Below are 24,844 nucleotides of genomic sequence, written 5' to 3' on the forward strand. Positions count from 1 at the left end.
TGGGGGGCGGGCGGACAATATGACCCAACGCCTAAGTCACGAGCTACGCTCCGCCCACTTCCCCTCATGATTATTCATCAGCAGGGGAGACCCCGAGAGCGGCCTGGGCGTGGCGCAGTATCGGTGGGCGGAGACTAAGGGTGCAGCGTACACAAAGCAGATGCGAATATATAGCCTATTAAAGAGATAGTTCACCCAAAAATTAACATTTTGTTATATACCCACTTTAGTGTTGTTGTTTTTACTGTCACAAAGGGAGGAATATTGCATTCTGTCATTTTCGGTCTCTTAATGCGCTGACAATAAATCTTAACCTGACAATAAACCTTCAAAACGGAGACAATTTTATAATAACAGTAGCCTATCTTAAATGTACTTTCACATGGCACGTTTACGTTTTGAATTCTTATATTCTGCATTATATTTTAATCTATACTGTAGCACTGTGCGAGGAGCAGACTAAAATGAACTTTGTCCACGAATAACTTATTTATGCAACAGAATCTCCCAGTTTAGTCAATGAAGAAATCTTAGCCAATTCATTACAAATAGATCCCTCTCAGACGAACTGTTCACCTAGTTAAAAAAAAAAAAAGTTACATTCATCCCAACGCATTCTTCATTCGAATCATTCAAAAGATAAACGAGTGATTTAAATAGAAAGCGGTCATAATGTTACTATGTTCACTGGTTTCTGCTTGTGGATTATGTAAAATAATCGGCTTATCAATGGCAGCTGAGTCTGGACCCCAAAAGCCCCACTACCCCCATAAATCGACGGGATTCTGCTTTTTTTCACCCCCTTTTCCAGTACAGCCCCGCCCTCGCCGGCCCCTCGCTGATTCACATGCTCGTGTGGAACGTGTGCTGTATGTGTAAAACACCGGACTTCCGGTTACTGGGGCGCTATGATAGTTGTCATACAGAGCGTTTCGTACAGAAACTGTCGAATTTCCTGTCACCTAAGCTACACACCAAAGGCATGGGACAAAGTTGAGACATTTTACAAGAAAAAAAGTTTTTACAAGAATAAGTCTACCATACTAAATGCTTAAAATATTATAAATGATTAGACATGATGATGCCTACAGTAGGCTAGTCTAAAGCTAGAGGCATCCATAACACAAATTAAACGACTAAATGAAAAATTTAAGTTAAATTAGTCAGTTAAATATTTCACAGACTTCAATGTCTTTGTTATATATAAAATATTTGCCATTTTTTACATTTTTGTCCTTTTATGAATGGCTACTCCCTCAGAACTAGTTTCAGGATGATGCATTGATGTAATGCATTCCACTGCCGTGGTTCATGTGAGAGAGAAAAAAAAAAAAACAGGGGAATGAGTCATAACTGCTCCAGAGGTTACCTAGAATTCAGTCCCACCACACTTTCGGGGAACATATGTGGACTAGAGATTACGGGAATGTGGGAGGGGTCCTAATGTTTGCAAGTGGGAAAAAAAAAGTCAGGCAATCCCAAAGCCATTCTTTCGCAATCTCTGAGCACTAAGAAAAGAGAGGGTCTAGGAGGGAAAAAAAACAAACTCTTTTATTACTCTGTGTTTATACAAGAAGCACGTCAGCCAGATTATTGTGTAGTTTTTCATCTCAAAATGAAGTGGAATCAGATTTAAACATTTCACTTTTTCTGTACAGTTGGCAGAAGATATTCATTTCCATCTAGATATGCAACATATGTGGTCTTATAAGCAGTTATTAAGCCTCTGGCAGAGGAAATGCATATATTGCGAGTTTGTTTTTCTTGAGTTTTCAGCTTTATATTAGATAATGTTACTCCAGTCCTGCATTATTAATTTTATATTTTCCTTGTGGTTGATTTTCTTCGACCCTTTTAACCGCTCTTAACCTGTTTTATGTTAAACAGGAAATGACAGTTTTCTGAAACCATGGTAATGACTCTGACTTCCTCTATCACTATCACTTCAAAGATCAATGTGTACATTCTCTTTTTTTACTGAAAACACCAGTAAGACAGACACTGGTTCTATCTATTTTTACATTTTTATAAATAACAGTTATTGCTTCCATGGTCCCATGAAGAACCCTTGACCTTTACATTGCACAAAAATGTCTATAATTGCACAACAGATAGAGTTTAACTATGTCCGCTTTGATCAGGTCGGCCTATGGTCATATAGCAGAACACCGAAAATAAATTACGGCCGTGATTGACCTACTTTGACTGGACTGGGGACACACTTTACCAATGAGATTGCATCTTACAGGAAAATACGCCCAGAGTGCAGTCATACTGGGAGTTCATCTTTATGCGTTTTCCACTGGAATGGAGCCATCTCTGCTTCAGAGGTTTGAGCAACAGCATTGTCATTATGTTCCAACAACAGAATACAGACCTCTCAGATGTCAGTACATGTCAAGGATTTCAGCCAAAACTGACACACATCTGTATTTTATTTGTATTAGTTTATATTGGACCTGGAATTATTATAATGATTATAATGACAATATTCTTTAAAAAAAACAACAACAACATTTGTGCACGTTTTGTGCTCCATGGAAAGAACATCATAAGTGTTTGGACTAACATGAGGGAAAGCTGACAGAACTTTCATATTTTGGACCAAATTGTCCTTTATTACGGAATGAGGGCATGTTACTTGAAAAATACTCAATATAACATCTGCAAAGAGTTTTTGCAAGAAACTGAGACACCATCTGTTTTAATGAGGCTCGTGTCTGAATCACACAATATCAAATGTACAGAATCACAGATGTTTGAGCGGTTACACACACTAGGGAAGACTGGGCTCTTGGGAAAACGAAACTGAGTTGGGAATACTTGACTAGATGTGTGTGTATGTGTGTGTGTTCCTCACAATAATGTGCTACACTGACATGTATTACAAACAAAACTGACACACATCTGTATATTTATATATATATATATATATATATATATATATATATATATATATATATATATATATATACAATCCATTAAAATGTGTTGGAAATTCCTTGGGAATTGCAGGCTTAATTGTTGTGCTTGTTTACAGCATGTGAATGTGGACTATTTTATTACAGTTATTAAAGTTTATTACAGTTCACTGCATTGTACTGCATTAGAGACATTTTTTCTTCTAAAATGCAATATTTGAAAGCTGTGATGTTACTTTAATATTTTTAAAAGCATAAAATCTGTCTAACGTGAAACCACAAGCCAGTCCCGTAGTCAGACTATATTTTTATTGGGTACACAAAGAAAAATGAAAATAAGCACAAAAAAAATGGTAACATGAATGTCAAGCATACGTTTTAGATTTGCAAAGTCATATGCATGAAGAAAATGATTGAATCACTTGTTGCGAAACCTAAAAATGCATGCTATTTATTAGAACCTAAATTTGTGGTATATTTAAACTGTATTTATTTGCTACATGTAAAATCAGCATGGAGAAGGTATGGATTTATGGGTGCAATAGCATGTGATGTTCTGAGATGAATGGAAACAAAACAGGCCTAAATGCCATCCGCGGCTCAGAATTAACCAAACAATAAACCAATGAATTATTTTCATGTAAATAATTTCTCTCTTTCTCTCTCTCTCTCTCCCTCTCTGTGCTGTTGTTACCATGAGCACTGGGCAGATGATGGGCGACTGGCGAGGAGCTCTTTTAATCTAATAAACCAACTCTGAGTCACGCTGCAGGCTGGGCGGCACCCACATTTCTGGATGACCCTGCTGCAGCCCGCCTCTGACGCCATCATATTATGACCCTGATGCTGATCATAAGCCAAAATTCTGCCAGAACATGATTAAAGTTGCTCTTAAAAGACCAATCACAGCTTACAATAAAAGTGCTTTCCTAGATTCTATATGCCTAATGGAAAATTACACATAGAGGGGCGTATTGATCTTCAAATTGTTTTTTTGGGCTTGAAAATCTGTCACATGTAGGCTGTTTAAGTTTGGATGCGTTCCAGACAGACTTTTCTTCTTTGCTTCAGAGGTTGGGTTTTTAAATCACTCTTTCTGCAGGTTCTTTTGTAGCGCTAGGTGGCGACACGTGACTGTCTTTAAGGGAGAATCACTGAATCATTATTTCATTCATTGATTCATTTTTTTATTTAGCTTATTTAGTTAGCCGAACAGCATACACACATACGCGTTTCACTTTGTCTATTTCTCTTATTAACAGACATCGCAGAATTAGTTATGCCTCTGTTCCCGACTGAATCACTGCCTTCATGAGTGAGTCATTTGAATCACTCATTCAACCGATTCCGAAACAAACCACTATGGTGTTGCAGCGGCTCTGCAGCTACTTTGTTTGATAACTTTTTGAGTAGCAAAACAACCATTTGATTGTGCTTGTCCTTTAATATTATAGTATTAAACATAATGAAATGTAGTACCCCAGTCACTTTTATCATATCATACAAAACACTGGGACCACTCAGTCCTCATCTAACAGTTTTTGGTTCTATCAATTTCCCAAAATGAACATCCTGGCTTTCTCTTTTCGTAATGAGGAAAGTTTTCTTTATGCAAAGTTATAAAATTCCCCTAATCTGCAACATTCCTTTGCCTGCTACATGTAAAACAGGTATCATTGTAACTCCTGAGACGCATTTATCATCCACTTGTTAATTAGTTTGGATATTGCAAATTGTTGTCGTTCATTAATGACCTCACACAGAAATATCTGAATCATTCCAGAACATCCATTCAAGAGCTTCATGTCATCCTGAACCCACAATATATCTCACTGACCTATATAGCATGAAGACCAAGATATTTACAGCTGATTGATTGCTCAGTTTTTCCAAAGAGTGCATTCGATCTAAAAATTGCTATGCGTCCGTGCTGTATCTGTCACTCTGTCTCGTCACACACGCAGAGTGTGTGCACTCTCTGAGCACTTTAGCTAATGGAGCTGATTGGTATGAATGGGGAGCCTGGTGCAGAGCAAAGCTGCTGCAGAGGTGAATGATGTAATAGGGTTTTTTAATACCCTGCCAGCTGAATCAATGACAATCAATCAGGGTGAAGAGCTGAACACACATTAGAAGATGCAGGCGTGGTTGCAGCGTGACACTGGAGTCTTCACAGAGAACCGATACCTAAAACACATATGTGCATGGAAACCAAAACACAGTGTTTTAATTAAAGCAGAGCATTTTCTGGTTGCTTAAGGAGACAAAAACAAGGTGACATAGAGACAGAAACAAGTCCTAGAGGAAAGAAAGACAAATGAGATCTCTTTAATATCACAAATGTTTATTTTAGACAGTAATGAGATTAAATAAAGAGCAAATGGAAATGAAAATAATTTATAACTCTATATAGTTACTTTATGCATTATTCACAACCTGTATTCTGTTATCTAATTTTACGTAACTAAAAAAATGATTAAAAAACAGTTCTAGTTATAGTTTTATGTTCCATCCTAACAGTCTTGTCTTGTTATTTGTGTGTTTTATAACCTCAAAAACATTTTAGGAGGCCAATCTGAGACAAGGTCGATATTTGAATTGCACACAACAGAGAACTCCATTAAGTTTCCTCAGCTATGAAAGAAAATTGTGAGCAATAAAAAGCCTTGAAAACGCAGGACATGAACCGAAAAACTGTTACAACAGCTTTCAAGTCAATGTACATAAAACTAAATCTGTAATATTTTAACTGTTTTATTTTTACAGCTTCTGATTCATATTCAGCTGATGTTTGCGCATGACGTCAATATCTCGGACGTCAATATCTGTCACAAGGTCAAAGGGTCCGGTCTACTTTGTTGCACTGTACTGTCCACTTCCTCAGATATTCTAGTGGGACATGACAAGCAACGCTGAATTAAGGATGTCTGTTGTATCTACCACACACTGATTTCCTCTTATAAGGTTACACAAACATACACTCAGACATGCTGCACAAACAAAGGTTTTGTAGGCAAGATCTGGTCCTCTGGGGACACCAAACATGTGACGCACTGGAGGTGGACAAAACCAGAGATAACAATAGAGAGCAGCCTGACTGACCGACCACCTGACAATAATTATGCTGAATCAGCTGGTTCTCTGACAGAACACACACGGATGCATTCTTGTATGTGCACACACACTCATGCAGATCTTCAAAAACAAACCATTAAAAGATATGATTACCCCAAAAGGAAAATTTACTGGCACAAGTCAATTCAAATGTAAATGAGTTTGTTTCTTAATCGGAGGAGATCTGGAGAAACTTAGTATTATACAACTTGCTCACCAGTGGATCCAAACATCAGTGATGCACAGGCAAGTATTACGCGTATTTTTATCTTCAAATTTAAAAATATAGAAATATTTTAGATATCTGATGTATCTGCAAAGAAAATGTCATTTTTTTGGTTTCCCTTGTTGTTTATTCTGCTGAAGTAACAGTGCTGAAACCACTAATGATTTTTCAGCATGTTTTCCAAAACATACATACATGCTCTCTCTCTGTCTCACACTCACACACACACACACACACACACACACAAACTATAATGAGAAAAAACATGCATAAATGGAGTGCATAATGTAATTTGCTTGCTTTCTATTAATCACTGAAGGGTGTTAATCGGGTCTTTGTAAGGTCACAAGTGTCTACACTGCATGAATTGGTTTTGAGGCCTTTGAAGATGGATGGGACAGACGTGTGCATGAATGCTTCACCTTTGTTCCCTGCAGTTTAGAAAGACATGCACAAGAATGCAGCATATGAGAACTACAAGAATCCTCAGAACTGATCTAAGCATTTCTGTGGAAAACCCCATGGAATCAAAAGTGGAGTTTTGTGGTTTATAATGCTTGTGTGTTAGCTTTAAGGTTCTATTATATGCAAAATATTTGGTAGATATACACATTTAATGTTCAGTCTTTAGCTTTTTGGCAAAATGGATGAAAAATATCAAGTCTCAAATAGAAAAAGAAAAAGAAAAAAATCTGAACAACAAATCTGCTTCTAAATTTAAACACCAGCTCCCTCCAGCCAGCAATTACTGTACAAAAACCAAATCATTATTGGTCAGCAGTGGGCAAATTACAGAAATGCTTTCATAAAGGACTTTCTATAGATAGCATCATGGCCATTTATTCCATATAAACTGCAAATGCTTTGCATAGTCAAGCCATTTGAGATCAGAAACCAGTTAATTGGAATAAATACTATTTTTGCTTGTCATTTGAGGTGTACCATAAAGTCACACAATAAAATGTTGGGGATACATACGTAACTGTCCATAAATTATTTATTTGCCAATTTTAACTTCCTGCAACTCTGTGCCCGTTAAGTAATCCACGACAGCTTTTGCTTTGGCACTCCATTTCTGTGAATCATTAGTATACAAATTCTATATTCTCATTGATTTGTTGCCATGTGGCAAACAAAAAAAAAAAAAACAAAAAAACAAAAAAAAAAAACAACCTTTTGCTGGAAGATCTTGAAGTACAAAAATCACATTGTATTTAATGCTAATGTAACAAAAAGTTATAACTAAATAATTTCAAGTTTTCTTAAGCGAAGCAGCTTTTGAAAGTCCCCTGCAAACATGTTGTTGTTGTTTTAGACAAAGTATGTTGAAATTATATGTTTCTTGGCAACATTTTTGAGCATACCAATCATACAAAAAAAATAAAATAAAATAAATGAAATAAAATCAGAGGAGTTTATTATTACACTACTTTTCCCTTGTGTCTCTTGCAAACAAGAGTTAATTTTTGCCATTTATATTGTTTGAAAATGCTAAAACAGCAATGGCAAAATGTAAGTATGGTTTTGCAGAGTTACAGGCAGCATTCAGACTAAATGTCTTGTTATGGTGCCATCTGTCCTTAAAACATCCTCTCACAGGCCAACCATATAATGAGACATGGAAGAAGAAGTAAAAATGAGTTTCCCCTTGTTTATTAAAGGTCCCTGACCGAGCAGCAGACTAGGTCAGTACTCAAAGCATCATGCTGCAGATAGCCCGGAATTCAAGGCCATGATTGAGTGTGATTATATTTTCCACAAAGGCTGCAGAACTGCTGCTTTTTCCACTGTGTGCTTGAATAGATTTCCTCTCCAATCTCCAAACTCTGAGAGGAAAAGGAGAGGAAACCTGTGTTGTTTTTTGATAGCTGTCTAGCCTCTGCCTCTTTGTAATTATCTGTCCTTGGAGTATGCGTATGTGTGTTTTCTGTACCTGATAACGGTCCATCCTCCGGCTCAATATAATCTGTTCTGACTGGCAGGCTGTCCTGGATTGGGTATTCCTATTTCCAGACGCACAGAGAGACAAGAACACTGTCAATCAGTCTGTTTTAAACACATCATTTTAATGTTGTGATCCTGAGTGACATAACAATCGCAGGACTAGATAACAGTGCTCTGGAGACAGACCGAAAAATCCTACATTCCTGCTACAATAAGTCAATAAAGTCTTTTTCCAGACTTTGGAATTGCATGAAAAAAAAACAGCGCTATAACTTTTAGAATTAGGAAGGAAACTTGCATTCCAAAGTGACTTGCTGTATAATTTTACATAATGAATATAATAGAAAACATGTGGGTAAAATTGAAATGAATGTGTATCTAAATGCAAGTTTCTATAGGTTCGACGTTACCTGTAGCTCAAACGGTAGAACATGGTGCTGGATATCTTAAGGTCATGGGTTCAATTTCAAGAATGCGTGGACTGATGATATGTATGTTTTGATTACACATAAAAATAAATGGTGCCATAGAAGAACCGTTTTGGAAATATTCCTTCTCTTCTTACTCTTCCTTTGCAACAACATCTCTTGTTCTATTGTAATATTTGCAGAGGATTTGCTGGACACAGGAACATGTCATTAACAAAACTCTAAAAACTAGTCCTTAGAAGTTCATACGCAAGCCAATGCACACACACATGCACACACACATTCAAGTTTCCCCTTGTTCAACATTCTTTTCCTTTTTCCTGTAGCCTAGATAAAGGAGGTGTGGTTGGGTTCATCTGGATTTTCCACTGAACATCACAAAACATCTTCACTCTCAGATTTCCTTTCAAATACTGGGGCCAAACTAAAGTTTATGATAACCTTTCCGTAGCTCATATTTCCAGAAGCGTTTGCAAATTAAACGTTACTATTACTCGTCGTAGTTAGTGGTTATTTAAAGATTTCTGAAATGAATGAAAACATCCTGCAAAGTTTTAAATCTGAAAGTGCACTGCGCATAAAATTATTGTCTCTCAAAAGAAATGGATAATTAAAGCATGTTGAGGTCAAAATGAAACATTAGCATATAGGCCACCCACTTGTTAGCCTTGCAACTAGGTGTCGCTTTTGGAGTGATAAAAGCTCACAAACACGGCTTTAAATGAATGAAAAAGGTTACTGGAGGAGTTTGGAAAAATGAATCGTTGAACGAATCGTTTGGGAGCCGTTGAACAAATAAGGTAAAAATAAATGCACATTATAAGAAAATTACCATGCATGCATGTCAACCTGTTACTGTGGACTTCAAAAACCAAAATGTGAACATTTCATAACCCATAATAAAGGAGCTTTAGTGATAGAAGTAAAAAAATCCATGAGTGAAGGTAGCCAGTGTCGGGGAAAGTACTGCATTGCTCTCTGAAAAAACTAATTGCGTTATTTAGTAATAGCATGAAATATACAGGGCTTGAAAACTTGATAGTTGCAGCATGGTTTTATCTTTGAATCATGTTTCATGAGTGTGTACATGAGCACACATCATGGACACGCACATGCAGCAGTTAGCTCCTGTTGAAAAGTGATAGCCCTTTAATGGCATCCATCCCCCCCACTTCTCTTTAATTGACCGCGCACACATTTTCACTGCATTTGAACTCGAGACCGTAACTGACCTATCTTTGTGGGTGCCAGGTGTCTCATACTAACATGTTACTTCAACATGAGCGCTCGCGTCAGAACTGACTGCTGCTATAACACCATGCGAGAGCGCACGCGTGTGCCTTTAGAGAGGCCTTTTTAGAAATAAAATACAAAGAATGGAAAAAGTCTCTTGGCATGAATCGAAACTGTGTCCCTGACACAGCAGGGGACGTGAAGGACAGGCAGTTCACCTAGAGGTTAAACCAGGGAAGATCAGTCTTCCTCAATGAGAGACGGGATGCTGGATTTATGGGCAGTGATGACGTGAGACGAGAATCATTCATGGAGCTTTACCTGGAGAAATCTATCCATTAGCATTCCCATTCATCTCAAAGCCACCACGGTCTAGAAACACATGCTTTTGAATCTCAGTTTTGGACGCAGAGCACTAGCATTTCACTAGAGACTTTACTTAAGTTTAACGTTAAAGACAGCAGACGGGGGAAAAGTCCATTATTTACGGTCCCAAATCATAATGTTATGATATGTATGCTACTTAAACATTTTCGCATATAGTTTAATTAGCAAAACATTGATTTGGCAGCCAGAAACACACACACACACACACACATACAAGTTTAATAGCATTGCTAATGAGGAGCCTTTAAGTCATGTTCATGGACTGAGACCTCAATAAATCTTAATAGCAGACTAGGCTAGTCCTAACCTTTACAGTGACTCACAATTAGGTTAAGTCCAAGCCAACTGAAAAGCCTTCATTCTCTTAAACATATCAAACAAGCCTTAAATAGTTAGTGGTTATGTAAGGTGATCTTTTGATTTAACACAGATAGATAACATTAGTTTCGTCATGCACAACTAAAGTGCAACCAGTTTGGCTTGTGCTAAATGGCTTGTCTTAACATGCACACTTACTGATAAAGAGCTGAATGAAATCAGTCCATGTCTATAAACTTTGAGTCATCTGTATTCAGATTTAAAGAGTGCGCCCCAGTTGTAATTAAGAGTGTGAAAAGTGTGTTGAATTCCAACTAGAAAAAATGCACTTTAAGTTCTGTGCTTATTTAATCAAAAAAGGGTTATAAGACTGCTGTATTGCAAAATGACCTTCTTTAATGCAAATTTTATACAGTAATGTATAGTACATATTATACAGATTCAGTACATCAGTTAAAGTTTTAGCTCTTCTTGGATAGAAAGCCAAAATATTAATGACTTCATCTTACTCTACATAGATTTCTGTCTAATCAAATCCTTTTCCTAAATAGTATCTTCAGCTGACTAAAAGCTAGTCACGGTCCATTGAGATGACGTAACTCATTAGAATTGCATACTAACATACTACTCTTGCAATTCCTGCCATATAAGCACATTATCAAGCATATAAAGACAGAAAGATTAGATCTGCTATTTTGAATGTAGCTTTTAAGAATAGAATAATTTCCCCACCAAACTTTATACAGAGAGTACATACGTGATTGTCAAGTGATTTCAAGTTTCTAATTTATAATGAAACAGTTACTTTCAGTCAATGAACGTCTGTCTCAGAAGGAGTTTCAGGAACCAGTTAAGCCAAACAATGGAATTTATTTATTTATTTAGCAATTTCAGGGTTTATAATTCAGAGCTTCTAGAAAGTCAGAATTTTGAGTTCATATCTTGCCGTTTAAAACCTTTTATTTCAACAGTTGCAAAGATGCAATTATACCTTGGCAAAAATGGGCTTCAATGCCTAAACAAGCTAAAAGATGAGTGAAAGTCCTACTGATAGAGGTCTTACCTTCTGTGGCCTGATGATAGATGGGCGGGGAATATGTGGCCGTTTTGTGTCCAGAACAGGGCTCCTATCCTGGGCATCATCTTCTTCCGAGAGCCCTTCTGAGCTTGGATAGGAATGAAGTGTGTCCTGGTTCTCTGTGTCCGGTTCTTTGTTTTTGGAGTTAGTCCCATTGGTCTTGTTCTGGAAGGAGCCGCAGCTAAATGAAGGCTGGCTGTCAGTCCTCACTGGCTTTATTGGACCAGGCTGAGTGAGAACAGCCAGGCCCGTGGCAGGATCCGGCCCAGTTTTGGAGATTTCCGGGTCCTGGTACGAAGCTGGGTCAGCAGAAACATCTGGAGGACCACCAAAACAGTACTGCAGCGCTGAACACGGTAGCCCATGCATCACGCCAGAAGATACAAGCTTTTAGCGTCCAATCAGATGTTGAGGCTTCAGTTTATGGATGAGATCCCAATACACCATCAGGACACCATCACAGTTGGGCGGTTTTCCATGGTTTCGTGCAACAGGATGATGGATCCAAGATATATTGACCCCCAGACATGTGCTCACAGACTCACAGAGCAAAATCAACAAGTCCAGGTGTAAATAATCTTCTCCATGTATTCACCTGAGAAACTTCTAAACACATCTCTGTCCCCTTTTCAACTAAAACCTGCTGAATGCACTTCAGTCTCCTCCATACCAGTTCTTCCTCTTATCCTGCTCTCTCTGAGGATGAATATGAGGCTCGGGGATGTGCGAGCGATGGGTTCGTGGGGGTGTCCGAGTGTCTGGTTACCTGAGCAGGTACTCCCCCTGCCAAGGGCCTGTGGCATTGTCCTTACGCATCCCAGTGTGCCAAGCAGAGGGGTTGGATTTCAGGGACACAGTAACTGATAGGCTCCGAGTGAAACTCAATTGTGGCGGGTTAAGGCAAGGAGCGAAACAGTGAGAAAGCGTTATCAGAGACACCAGAACTGGACTGAACAAATACAAAAGGGTGAAAAAAATGAATAAAAACAATAACACAGTCAACTTTTCAGGGGTCACTGAATGTGAAATATTAACACGTTAAGAATACGAACTGCTTAGTTTGTTTACAGTTAAGAATAATTAATTTAAGATAATCTACTAACTGCGCTATTGATATACTTAAGAGTGAATTAAATGTGTTTGAACCCTTAAGTAAGATTCACGGTCATCTCTATTTGTTATTTCATAATTATATCTATCACCTTTGAAAAAGTATACTGCTGAATGTACTGACAAACGTTATGGTTTAAGCCTAAGCTAAAATTCAACATAATTTCTGTTAAAACTTAGTCATGCATTTAAATCCATGTGTAATGATGAAGTTGCAATTTAGTACATTTTAGCACATATTTTATATCAAATATTACAAGCTTAAAATAGCTTAAAATAAAATTACGTTTGCTTTTGCACATCAAAACCGGTCAACTTCTTTAAAGAGCCAGTCATGAAAGTGTTCCTTTCTTTAATACGTCTATATTGCAGGTACTTTTTCCCCATTATTATTAAGATTTGTAGTACACTACACGTGCAGGGTACAATTTAGGCCTACTGGTAAAACTGCTGCATAGCCATGCTAGGCAATTTAGAAGGTTATAGTGTAATACTACAAAAGGCTACTTTAATAAAAAGGAGATCATAAAATATAAAGGCGGGTAGGCAGCTATATTGCGACCCAATATCATATGCATTACAGCTTCGGCCGTAAATATAGACTGGTCTGAAAATATGTCCACGTTTGACAAGGCAAATATTAGCACTAGGTCGCCACATTACACAAGGTGGACAAATTGAACAATGCAGAGCCGCTGAAACATTGATGAGCCCTTTTGTTGGAGAATGTAAACAGGACTGCAGTTTCCACTCCACGAGGATCCGAGGTACCATATGTGCACCAGAGAAACATGAGTCTGAGCGTCTGAACCGTCGTGTGAAGTTACTATGACTTAATAACAATGCTTTTATGAGCATTTTAAAAGACAGGCTGAGCAGATGTATGGAATTTTTTAATGAAAGCCTGTTTTTTTTTAGACCTGCACAATTAAAGAAACAACAAGCCTGGAGTTATTTTGGTTCGTCTGATTATAAGATTCAGTCGTTCCATATAGTTATTATTACTGCATGGAAAAAAAGACATAATGCTGCAGTTAATATTGCAGTTCGTAATCTCGCATATTTCCATCTAAAAAACAAACAAACAAAACAAACCTAAATAAGTTGAATACAAATATGCATTGGTTGCAATATTTCTGTGGATAAAATAGTATTTCATAATATATTTCATGATATTTTCATAGGAAAAAAATTTAGAACAAAGTTGGTATTTAATTTAATTATATAGATACAGTCCTCAAACAAATGTAAACTGCCATAATTTCCTCTTCATGCCATGCCAAAACTCTATTTTATACTGTCAAACATGAAGGATATTGTTTTTTTCAATAAACTAACAAGCATCTGGCGCCATCTATTGGTTTTAGCTTGTAATTGCACAATTAAACAGGTGACTTATTTGATGGAAAATATACTTCTGTGTCAAAAATAAAGCCATATATTTAGTCAGTTTTAGATATTTTAGCTGTTCTCGACTGGCATAGTTGCTTTAATGTGCTAACAAAATGTATTTCAAAAAATTATAATGCTTAAAAGAAGCATAATGCTGTCAAACGAATAATTGCGTCTAAAATAATTTTTTTGTTTATATATTTGCGTGTGTACTGTGCTGTGTATATTTATTATGTATATAGAAAAACACAGACATTATATTATTCTGAAAATATTTACATGTATATGTTTATATTCATGTCGTTTATATTATATATAATATATATAATGTAAGTAAATATATAAAAATATATTTAAGATATAATTTTTTATTTTGATTTGATTAATGATTGCACAGTAATATATATAATTTTTGCTTTATATTTTTTTAATTCTTAAAAAGTAATTTGATTTAAACATGAACATAAATCAGGTTAAATAAATCAGCGCTCAGTATCTGTAAGTTTTGATAAAGCAAACAAGAGTCAACTATACGGTAATCATTTTTAATTGTCACTTAAATAAAGAGTCAGCAGATTTTAAACTACAAGGTAGTTTCCAATGAGACAAACTTAACAAAAACGAAATCAAAAAAACTAATTCCAACAAATAAACAAGGGCAGATCAAGCGAAGTGTCCTCAACAGAAGTGTCCCTTTTCTTAGAGCAAATGATATCCTGTTTGCAACATGAACACAAAAACAGATTTAGAACACAATTTCAGCATGAAATAAAGTACAAATAGCCAAGGGATCAGTGTTTTAGCGAGTCTAATACTACAGATGCTTTTCTAACACATCAAAAGCATAAAAACAGAGGAATATACTGCACCCATTTAATTAACAGCAGTTTATTGAGCAATAGTGCATCCTGGAATAATAATCATTAAAAAAAAAAAACACTTCCTGCTATGAAATGATTGAAAATACAGTCGGGGCAAAAAGCCTGGTCTTAATCAACAGTTTGAGCTTAAATAATTCAAACCGCAATATCATTTACGCAGTGGAAATACTGAAAGAACTGATTTGTTCAGAACTGAATTATCACAATTTCAGTTTAAGGAATGTTCTGGAATGGAAATGAGTTAAGCTCTATATGCAGATGCTCTCCTGCATCTGTCACAGGCTGTTGATTACCACTGACAGTCATTTTGACTCACTCAAAAACCCCGTCGACGGTAGCGCACTTACAATGGGCCAAGGCATTCCTGATGGATTTAAGAGACAGAATGTGCACTTTTTGCATTTGCTGAAGTGAAACTCTACTGCAGAAATGATTTAGTTTCTTCGGTAAAACTAAAATGTAAACTAAAACATCGATGGAAGACCACAAGCTACCTATTAATTACCAGTTATGAGTAGTGTATTTAAAAATAAAATGAAAAAATCTAGACTGTATATTGAAATGTAGTTTGTGGTCAGTAAATTAACAACTTAATACTTTTTTTTTTTTTTTAGCAAGTATGTATTATGTATTTAGTCAAAGTGAAAGTGAAACGCATTTCCATTTTAAACGAATGCTGCTCTTTTGAACTTCCTGTTCAACAAAGAATCTTGAAAATATTCCACAAAAATATTAAGCAGCACAACAGTTAGTCCAGTTGTTGTAAATTGTAGTCTAATAATATTTCATAATAATACTCTTGTCTTGTATGTTGGATGAGCTCTTTTGAAAACATTAAACAATCCTACCAACGAAGTTTTAATTCAAAATTTAATTTATCCAAATGAATGTGAATAAATTGCTACAAGTTGATGGCATTTTACTAAATTGTAATAACATTAAAAGTATAATAATTTTGTTATTTAATTATTATTAATTTATTTTTTTACATTTAAATCAGCTAATCAACTTGCGGGCAACTTGGAAACCCTTATTCACCACCAGTCTATTACTGTATTGTAAGTACATTACTGAAAACACATTTTTATTTTTGTTTATAATATGTCAAGTTGTATTGAACCTGAAACATTTCTTTAATGCTTCCTTTAATGCACTGGTCATAACCGCCGTACAGCATTTCCAGCTCTCCTGTAGATGCCAAACCAAAAAAAGGCATAAGAAGATGGAAAACATCACTATCACTGGACCCTAAAGTATAAGACAATACTGTCTAGGGCTCAATACTGTCTTATAAAGGCAAATGCTTGATGGCTATGAAACAGAGATAAAAGTGTCACGAGTGAATGGAATAAAAAGCCACTTGACTTGACTTGGAAGGAAGATGCACCGATGTAGATCACAGAGATTGATTGAAGTTATCAAAAGCAGTTCGGTTTTCAGTGATGAGAATCTACAAGAGTCAGTGCAAGGTATAAAATAATTCAAACGTGAAGGCAGTGTACACAGCAAAGAAACAACACAACGTGAAAAAACACACGCACACGTCTAACAGAAGACCATAGGAATGTGTGGCAGCCATATTGTAGCTTTTTTTTTTCCATCCTGGTCTGTATAGAGCAGTTGCTACCGAATTATAAAGTCGCCTGTAAAGAAGGTAAAAAACATTGTTCTTCAGTCTTATTTTTTGAACAACGTGGGAACAGGAACGTGGGAATAAAGAATAATCGTCTGCTCTTCCTGTCTTAATGCTCTCTGCCGCCGGGCGGCAGCAGAGGCTACATGATGTGCAGTCATCGTCCTCTCAAAAAAGCCACTTCCATGGGAAGTACAGTGCAGTGTAGTGCAGTTTTTGCCTGATGGAGCTGAAGGGGGCAGGTCTCAGCTGTGGTAGTTGGGTACCGCTGCCTGTTTCTGGGAGAGGCGCATCAGTTCCTCTCGGATGGCTTTGATGAGTGAGGCGGAAGAGTGGTTGGGAGGGGAAGGCTCCTCCAGGGGAGCGGAGGGAGCGTAGCCCAGGCCGAGAGAGTCCAGGTGGGCAGGAGCAGCAGATGGCTCCTTCAGGCCGTTCCTGGAGGTCTGGAACACAGAGATGGAGGTGTAGTCAAGAGAGCCAAGAACCTAAACAAAAACATGCAGGAAGGCAGGAAGAAACGAGGGAAAGAATTTGTGAAAAAAGTTTGAAGAGTTAAAACACAGAGTAAAGTTAGAAAATGCCTTTCAATGAGACACAAAACGGTGAGAATAGATGTAAGAGTAAGAGTAGATGTCTTTATGCAGCATTTTATTTCTTCCCCAAAGCCTGTTTATAATGTCCGTCGATATTTATTTTACCAATAAGGCCACGCATGATATATTTTTCAGCTTTGTGTTTTGATCGTTGTAGCTTTATGTTATATTCATCTTTAAAATAAAGGCTTTTCATTTTATTTTCTGTCTAATAACAGACAAAAGACACTATTTACTATCATGATGTAATGATAATTAAAAACGATTGCAGTTTTTTATAATTGTATTTTGCTAAATTGGGTGTTTGTGAGTAGATTGGAAGCTGATAATTAACTGAAAAAAGTAAAATCGAAATAAATAATGCTAAAGAAAAATCTAAATAAATCGCTTGCGAAAAAGTTAAAATGCTGTTTACATGCAGATCAAAAGACTATTTATCGACATCAGAGAACCACTAACATTTGAATATTAAAATATGAAATCTGAGGAGATACTTCAAGTAAATATTTAAGGTCAAAGGGTGTTACCAAAAAAGGAATCCCTGTTAAAGAAACAGTACACAGCTAATTAAATCATTATTAAAGGTGCAGTATGCAAGATTGACAGCTAGTGGTTAAAACATAACATGTTTCCTGATTATCAACAAATATATTATGTTATTTCTTGGCTTTAGAAGACTTGCATATAGCACCTTTAAAATTGGTAAGTAGCTGTGTAATAACTTTATGACTGTTCTTGATACTTTTTTAGTGTTTAAAAGGTTTAACTTTGCAAGATTTCGATCAAAATTCTATACGGGCCGAGGATGGTGCTTCATGTTCATATATGAGTCTAAACACCATTTCAAAATGAGTATCCAGACTTACGGGCTCTCTGTTATTAGCGAGCTTGTTGTCGTCCTCATGATAAGGGCTCCAGTTTAACCCACCAGGCTGCCGGCTGTCCCCCACACGACCTGTCAGACCAACGTGGCTAAAATGATGTAGCGGGGCACCTGTGAACCGGCATGTGTGTTGCATAACGCATACTTGATATTGCAACAGATCGTGTATAGTATACTTTCCATTACGACATATAACAAAACATTTTATATCAGCACTCTAGTAAAGCCTTTAAGCTTATACCTGTAGTCCCACCTACAGGCCGTGGCCTGGCAGAGGAGGGCAGTTCATCTGCGTTTCCTCCGCGGCCGGCGTAAAGGGACTCGGGATGTAGCTGGTCAACAGGAAGGGCCTCTCCTGACGGGATGTAGCCAGACCCTAAACCCTGTCTGTAGAGATACAAAGACATCAGACCATTAGTAAACGACACATTACATTCATTTAAATGACTCACCCTCGTGTCGTTCCAAACCCATAAGGCCTTCAGAACACAAATTAAGATATTTTTGATGAAATCCGAGAGCTTTCTGACCCTCCATAGACAGCAATGCAACTGACACTTTCAGGGAAGTGAAGGACATTGTTAAAATAGCTGTTATCATCCTTTTGCTCACAAAATGTATTCTCGTAGCTTCATAACATAACGTTTTAACCACCGATGCCACATGGACTATTTTAACAATGTCCTTACTACGTTTCTTGAACGTGTCAGTTGCTTTGCTGTCTATGACGGGTCAGAAAGCTCTCTGTATTTTCATTTGTGTTCCAAATAGTAAAAAAAAGGGTATTTACGGGTTTTGAACGCCATGAGGATGAGTTATTAATTGCAGAATTTTCATTTTTCATTCATCGTCTTGAAATCATCCCCCAGACTGAAAACTCTACAATTGATGGTTGTATAGTGATTGTCAGTTCCCAGAGATCACACAAACCGTCAGACTCACCGATGTAGTAAACCTTGCGCACTGGAAGGTGGCAGCCCTAACTCAGCATATCTCTGAAAGAATACACACAAGCATGAGCAATAAACATGTTGATAAGTCTTGGCACATCTACTGGACATTAATGCATAAAAGGCTTATTTTAATACACTGCTAAGTCTGAAACACATTAGCAGCTGTATGCGCCACCACAACCGATGCTTCTCTATCAGCTTAAATAAACCCCGTGACCCAGAAAACAGAAAAGCTTTTAAATAGCTGAGCTGGAAATGCCATTTTAAGGACAGCGCACCATTCCGTGCTCCAACTTGACTCCTAAATCAACCTTTGAGTTATTAGACAGTGCATATTTTGGCCTTTGCAATCCTTTCCACGAAAAAGCCTCAATCTGACAGAAATACTTCATTCAGGACACAGTGTTGACAGATGAGGCTTCCATTCTGGGTAGTTTATTCTCAGTCCGTGGAAAACCCCAACTCTGCGTTCTTCTGATGTGATTCCAGTGCATACAGTTAGCTTGAAATCACTCTGGTACAGTTTAATACATCAAAACACGTTCATAATGAAATCAATAAATTAACCGATCGAATCAAAACCACTCACAAATGCACTTTACACAAAATATGGATTTAGACATGCTTTATACATGCATAAATGTTAATATGTAAATACGTATGGTCATATGTTAAATTGCTTGTGGTTGTGGGATTTTTTAAAATTAATTACATAGGCTGATGTTGGATATTAAATCGTAAATTATTATTTCCAGTGTTTTTTAGGTTATTTTTTCTTTTCTGACCTCAACATCCTATATTCAATTTTAAAAAACACTAATTTAGTAACAATTTATTATTTATTTACATATTCATTTATTATTAGAAGAACATTAACTATTTATTACGGAATTAAGCACATATTAATACCTTATTCTATATCCTTATAATCCGACCTAATACCTAAATTTAACAACTACCAACAAACTATTAATAAGAAGCAAATTAAGAATTTTTTTGGGAAAAGTTAATAATATTTAATAGTTAACAAGTTACCTATTCTAAAGTGTTACCGCTAGTTTTATTAACACTGTTGTAGGTATTCAGCAAAAGTATTATTCATAATATAAATTATAATGCTAAATTATTAAATATTTAATTTTTTTAGAAACAGGTTCGGGACGCAATAGAAGACAAAGCTTCTTTACATATGAATGAGTCTCCGGTCTGAATGGAAGTGAATTGAGCGTGACGTCTAGTTCAACCGCATCTTTAGACAACAGGAAATCATTTAAGTACTGGACTGCATAAAGAAAACAGCAATAAATCAGATTTCGTCACATGCTTTTTAATCACACGAATGTGATCATCTAGTGGTTTTTCCAGTCAGGATGTGTTCTGGAAAATCATACATCTATTCGCTTAGAAAAGTAATAGCATCTCTTCTTAATAAACCGCACAATCCGAGGCATCATTCACAATTGCATAGAATGATTTATAAGCCGAAGACAACTTCAAATCTCTATACCCAAGCAAAGAAGATTGTTCTTACCCCTGTGTAGGGATTCAAGGGCAGGTATCCTGGGCCCCAGGGACGCGGTCCACGGGACGGCGGGCTGGAGGCAGGTGGGGTTCCAGGGTTAAGCCCGACCCCAGGCAGAGTGATGCCAGCTGTGCTGCCCTGAGAAGAAGGAGAGACAAGGGCGAAGGCATCATCCAGTAGAGAGTGCATTTGCTGTCGGGCCTCCTCTATAGACGGCTGAGGGGGCAGGTATGGGGGTGGTGGAGGAGGGTGGCCAGGAGGAGGAGAGATCGGACCATGGAAGACGTCATCCGTCGGGGACGGGCTAGGATGCTCGGGACCCTGGTCTGGGTCCGACTGCAAAATAAAAACAACTATTTACGCTCAAGTAAATCACTTGCTCAAAAATGCACTGCAAAAATGCCTAGAATATTTTTTTGTCTTGCTTCCAGCCAAAATATCTAAAGATTCTTAAATCAAGAAGAATTATTGAAAAAAATATTGTCTTGTTTTCAGAAAAAACAAGCAAAATAATCTGTCAATGGATTAAGCTAAATAATCTTGTTTTCTTTTTGAACTGATTATTGTGCTTACCCTGAGACAATATTTTTTTTCTTGTCTAGAAAATCCTTCTTGATTTAAGAATTTTTAGATATCTTGGCTGGAAACAAGGCAAAAAAATCTAGACTAAAAAGTATCTTTTGCAGTGCATAGAGTAAAAACAGTAAGATTTTGAAATATCTACCTAGTTTTCTACCTAATTATATTTGTTTTACAATGTAATTTACTCCTGTGATGGCAAATCTGAATTTTCAGCAGTATTTTCATTGTCATATTTAATACTAATTCTTCTTATTAGCGCTGTCGAACCATTAATCTTGATTAATTGCATCCAAAACCAATGTTTTTAAATACAGAGAAAAATGCAGACACTGACCACATATGCAATGTTATTGACTCCTGGGTATTTCCTGTATGTCCCATCACTGTCTGTCGTGATGAGTCTATCTCGGTCAGCATCTGTCAGATCACCGTTCAGTTGTTGTTTCCTTCTCTGTTTAGGAGACCGCTTCCCTCTGTTGCTGTAAATCACACAGAAACTCATGAGTGAGCATTTGGGCTTAACATATTCATAGTTATAGTTTTCTAATATGGTATTTTTCCTCATGGAACAGTACTAGAACATCACAGTACGATATTTAAGAGGTTTATAGAAATATGGCCCTAATTCTGTGTCTAATTATCAGTTTACCTTTTCTTGGGCTCGGTGTAGAGTGAGGGCATGTGAATATCGGGATCAAGTATCTTGTCGATCTGCATCTGGGCCTTCTGGTAGATTCGGTCCTGTTCTTTGGGGTCGCCTAGACCATCAATGAGATCATCCATAGCGGGAAAGTCATAATGGCCTTTCCTTTTGGCCCTCAGGCGGATCTTATTGCGATGGTGCTCGATTTCAGACTTGTGCCGTAAAGCAACCTGGATCTTGAGGAGAAAGAACAGTCAATGATCTTGGAGTCAATGGAAAGCACATATTGATTATCGGTGATGGGGCTTTTAGACACTGTGGTGGAAATTCATAAACATATAGAACTTGAAGTTTGAAATGGGTCCCTAAGGAAAAGCCGTGTGAAATAATTTTGGATTAGATTTATGGGTTGTGAAGGATACCTCTTTGTTGAGCTTGGCATTCTCTGCTGCTTTGTCATTGGCCGTAGGGCTGGGTAAGGGCAGGGCTGGCATCGGCTGCATGGCGATGAGCTGGATTTTATTAGGGGGCCGTTTAGGGCCGTCCGTTGGGCGGGCCATTCGGTCCACGTGCTCAAAAATGGAAGCTGAAGACAAAGGCTCATCCATGCCATTCGTTGGGGGTGGACCTATAAGGAATGTGAGAAAGTGTCAGACTTCACAGGTCCAAATGACTGGACAGAAGTTTGGGGTTGGTCATGTTCTAAAAATACATATTAAAATCTTAAAATAAAAAATGTTAAATAATATTAATGCCTAGGGGAGCATAAGTGACTGTATTCATATTGTTATAAGTGTTACTTATTAAATTGCTGTGTATAATGGCCCCAAAAATAAAGTAAAAATATTAATTTGCATTAATTGCACAGACAAATACTACTGTCATCTACAAATCATTTTTGCTTTTATGTTATAATTTTTATCTGAAGTACTTTGCTTGAAAAGTATTTGTGACATTAATTCGAGAAATAAATCTGATTTTATTTATATACAATATATATATATATATATATATATATATATATATATATATATATATATATATATATATATATATATATATATTTTTATTAATTAAAGTGTGTTTTTTTTTTATTATGTAATTTAATTCATACACGATGGTGTCATGGACAATTCATAAACATATCTCAATTGTTCTACACTAGTCGAATAAAGCTAGCCTCATATGTGCTGAGTACTAACTCACAGCATGTAAAAATTCTGAATCTCTTTTTTCAAATATCATGTTATACCAGATGAGGGCAGCATCTTACTGATTCTAAAGTGACTTGTAATAAATAAACCGTGAAAGAGCTGGAGGTTGATACATTGCTTAAAAAATGCAGCAAGATGACGTTCGAGAAAAATATAAACAAGAAGAATAAAACTATGAAATCTAATGCTACTGTACAAATCAGCGTCACTCTTACCAATTCTATTCTTCCCTGTGAGCCAGTAACGCACGTATGAGCGGATGGAGGGAGTGCAAAAGAGAGAGAAAAGTTAAATGGTGGCTAATGTAATTTAAATGAGACGGAATATGGCACACGTTGTATGTAAAAGCATGTTTGAGTGGAATGCTGGGTAAGACAGTATTTTATCTTGGAAAACACCGTTGTCACTGGAACGTAATCATGAGAAGAGGAGGATGAAAAGGATTTTCGTAAGGGAAGGGTGTTAAAAGGGTACAGCTATCAGAAAGATAGAGAATGTGAGGTGCTAATTCCGTGTCATTTCTTGGCTAGTCAGACTGTAGCCTATTTAGTCTGGTTAAAGCAGAAATGAGTGCTGAGAGAGGGTCATCGCCACAGGCAGTGTTTGACAAGAGAGGAACACACAGAGAGAGAGAGAGAGATAAAGGCAAAGAGAGCAAGAGAGTGGAAAAAAACCCAAGCAGCCAAGAGTAAAGACGAGTGTTAGTCATTCTTCACAAAGGAGGCAGGATGAATGAGGCTGGGCTGACTAGAGAGGAAATCAAGAGGAAGGGCCACAAATCTTCAGCTGAAAGGAACAGGTTTTATTACGTTCTCCTCTCTGAAGTCCTTCTTCCACTGGCTATTATGTAGAACTAGGACTGTCACTATATAAAAGTTAGGAATCATCTGCAGTCAACAAGCAAAAAACAAAACAAAAAAGGGGCGTGTCTTAACCATTAGTCAAACTTTTGAATTTTAAACTGTCCAAATACATTTTGTTAAGTAAAACGAAATTTCAGTTATTTCAGTGTTATTTATATATTATAACAATATTTATTCGTATTTTTAATTAACATTTATTTTTACATCTTTCGTTTTCATACATAGTTTATAATAATTTGGTATATGCTTTCGTAGATTAGTTAATAAAAAAAATAAATAAATCAATATTTCTATTAATTTTCACGTTAGTACTTCAACTTATTTTAATTTGTTGCCAAAGCTAAAAGGGTTTTATATAATATAATATAATATTTATATTTAATTTTACTTCAACTTTATTTAAATTAACAAAAAATATTATTTTATGTCTTATTGTTACTATTGTTATTTTTAAACAAATTACATTTTTAGAAGTTTTAAAGTTTTAAGAAGTACTTAAATGTCTACCTCATAAAAAGGATATTACAATCATTATAATTAGTAACTAATAATTCGATTTATTATTTGTAGCACTCCCAGTCCTCCATGGGGTATATATCCAGCTTTATGATGTCATGTATATTGTGATACATGTCAGGATTTATCATATGCACATATGAGACTACCAATACGTGGGGCCATATTCAATCTTTCTGCAATTCAATTTAATGTGTGCAAACTTACCATTTAGTCCATTAGCAGCTACTTTTCGTGGCTGTTTTGGATCAGTGGGCAGACCAGAGGGTCTCATGCCCTCCTCAGGTGACCCTCTGTCGCTGGGTGGGTCACTGCCTATGGAGTCGCCCTCTGACGGAGAAATCCTAAGCAAAAGATAAAACATAAAATCCTTTAATTCTAAAGCATGCTATGAAAACTCAGTGCTTTTC

General features: G+C 36.7%; 1 protein-coding gene across 5 annotated transcripts in view; it reads right to left on the reverse strand.

The window, feature by feature from the left end:
- Positions 1-14,682: 14,682 nt before the first annotated feature.
- The window catches only part of si:ch211-1e14.1 (UPF0606 protein KIAA1549), a 44,188-nt gene continuing 34,026 nt past the window's right edge, over positions 14,683-24,844 (reverse strand). For 2 of the 5 annotated variants that reach the window (XM_043216660.1, XM_043216661.1), the window contains 10 exons: positions 24,642-24,778; positions 23,271-23,285; positions 22,264-22,469; positions 21,848-22,077; positions 21,533-21,677; positions 20,626-20,952; positions 19,084-19,136; positions 18,383-18,528; positions 18,125-18,252; positions 14,683-17,150 (listed from right to left, as the gene is read on the reverse strand). In XM_043216660.1, the coding sequence (XP_043072595.1) occupies positions 16,911-17,150; positions 18,125-18,252; positions 18,383-18,528; positions 19,084-19,136; positions 20,626-20,952; positions 21,533-21,677; positions 21,848-22,077; positions 22,264-22,469; positions 23,271-23,285; positions 24,642-24,778 (1,627 nt within the window). In that variant the 3' untranslated portion in view covers positions 14,683-16,910. The remainder of the gene's footprint in view (positions 17,151-18,124; positions 18,253-18,382; positions 18,529-19,083; positions 19,137-20,625; positions 20,953-21,532; positions 21,678-21,847; positions 22,078-22,263; positions 22,470-23,270; positions 23,286-24,641; positions 24,779-24,844) is intronic. The other 3 variants (XM_043216663.1, XM_043216665.1, XM_043216662.1) reach the window with 3 other exon arrangements.

The sequence above is a fragment of the Puntigrus tetrazona genome, chromosome 18 (assembly GCF_018831695.1).
Source record: "Puntigrus tetrazona isolate hp1 chromosome 18, ASM1883169v1, whole genome shotgun sequence".
Classification (NCBI taxonomy): domain Eukaryota; kingdom Metazoa; phylum Chordata; class Actinopteri; order Cypriniformes; family Cyprinidae; genus Puntigrus; species Puntigrus tetrazona.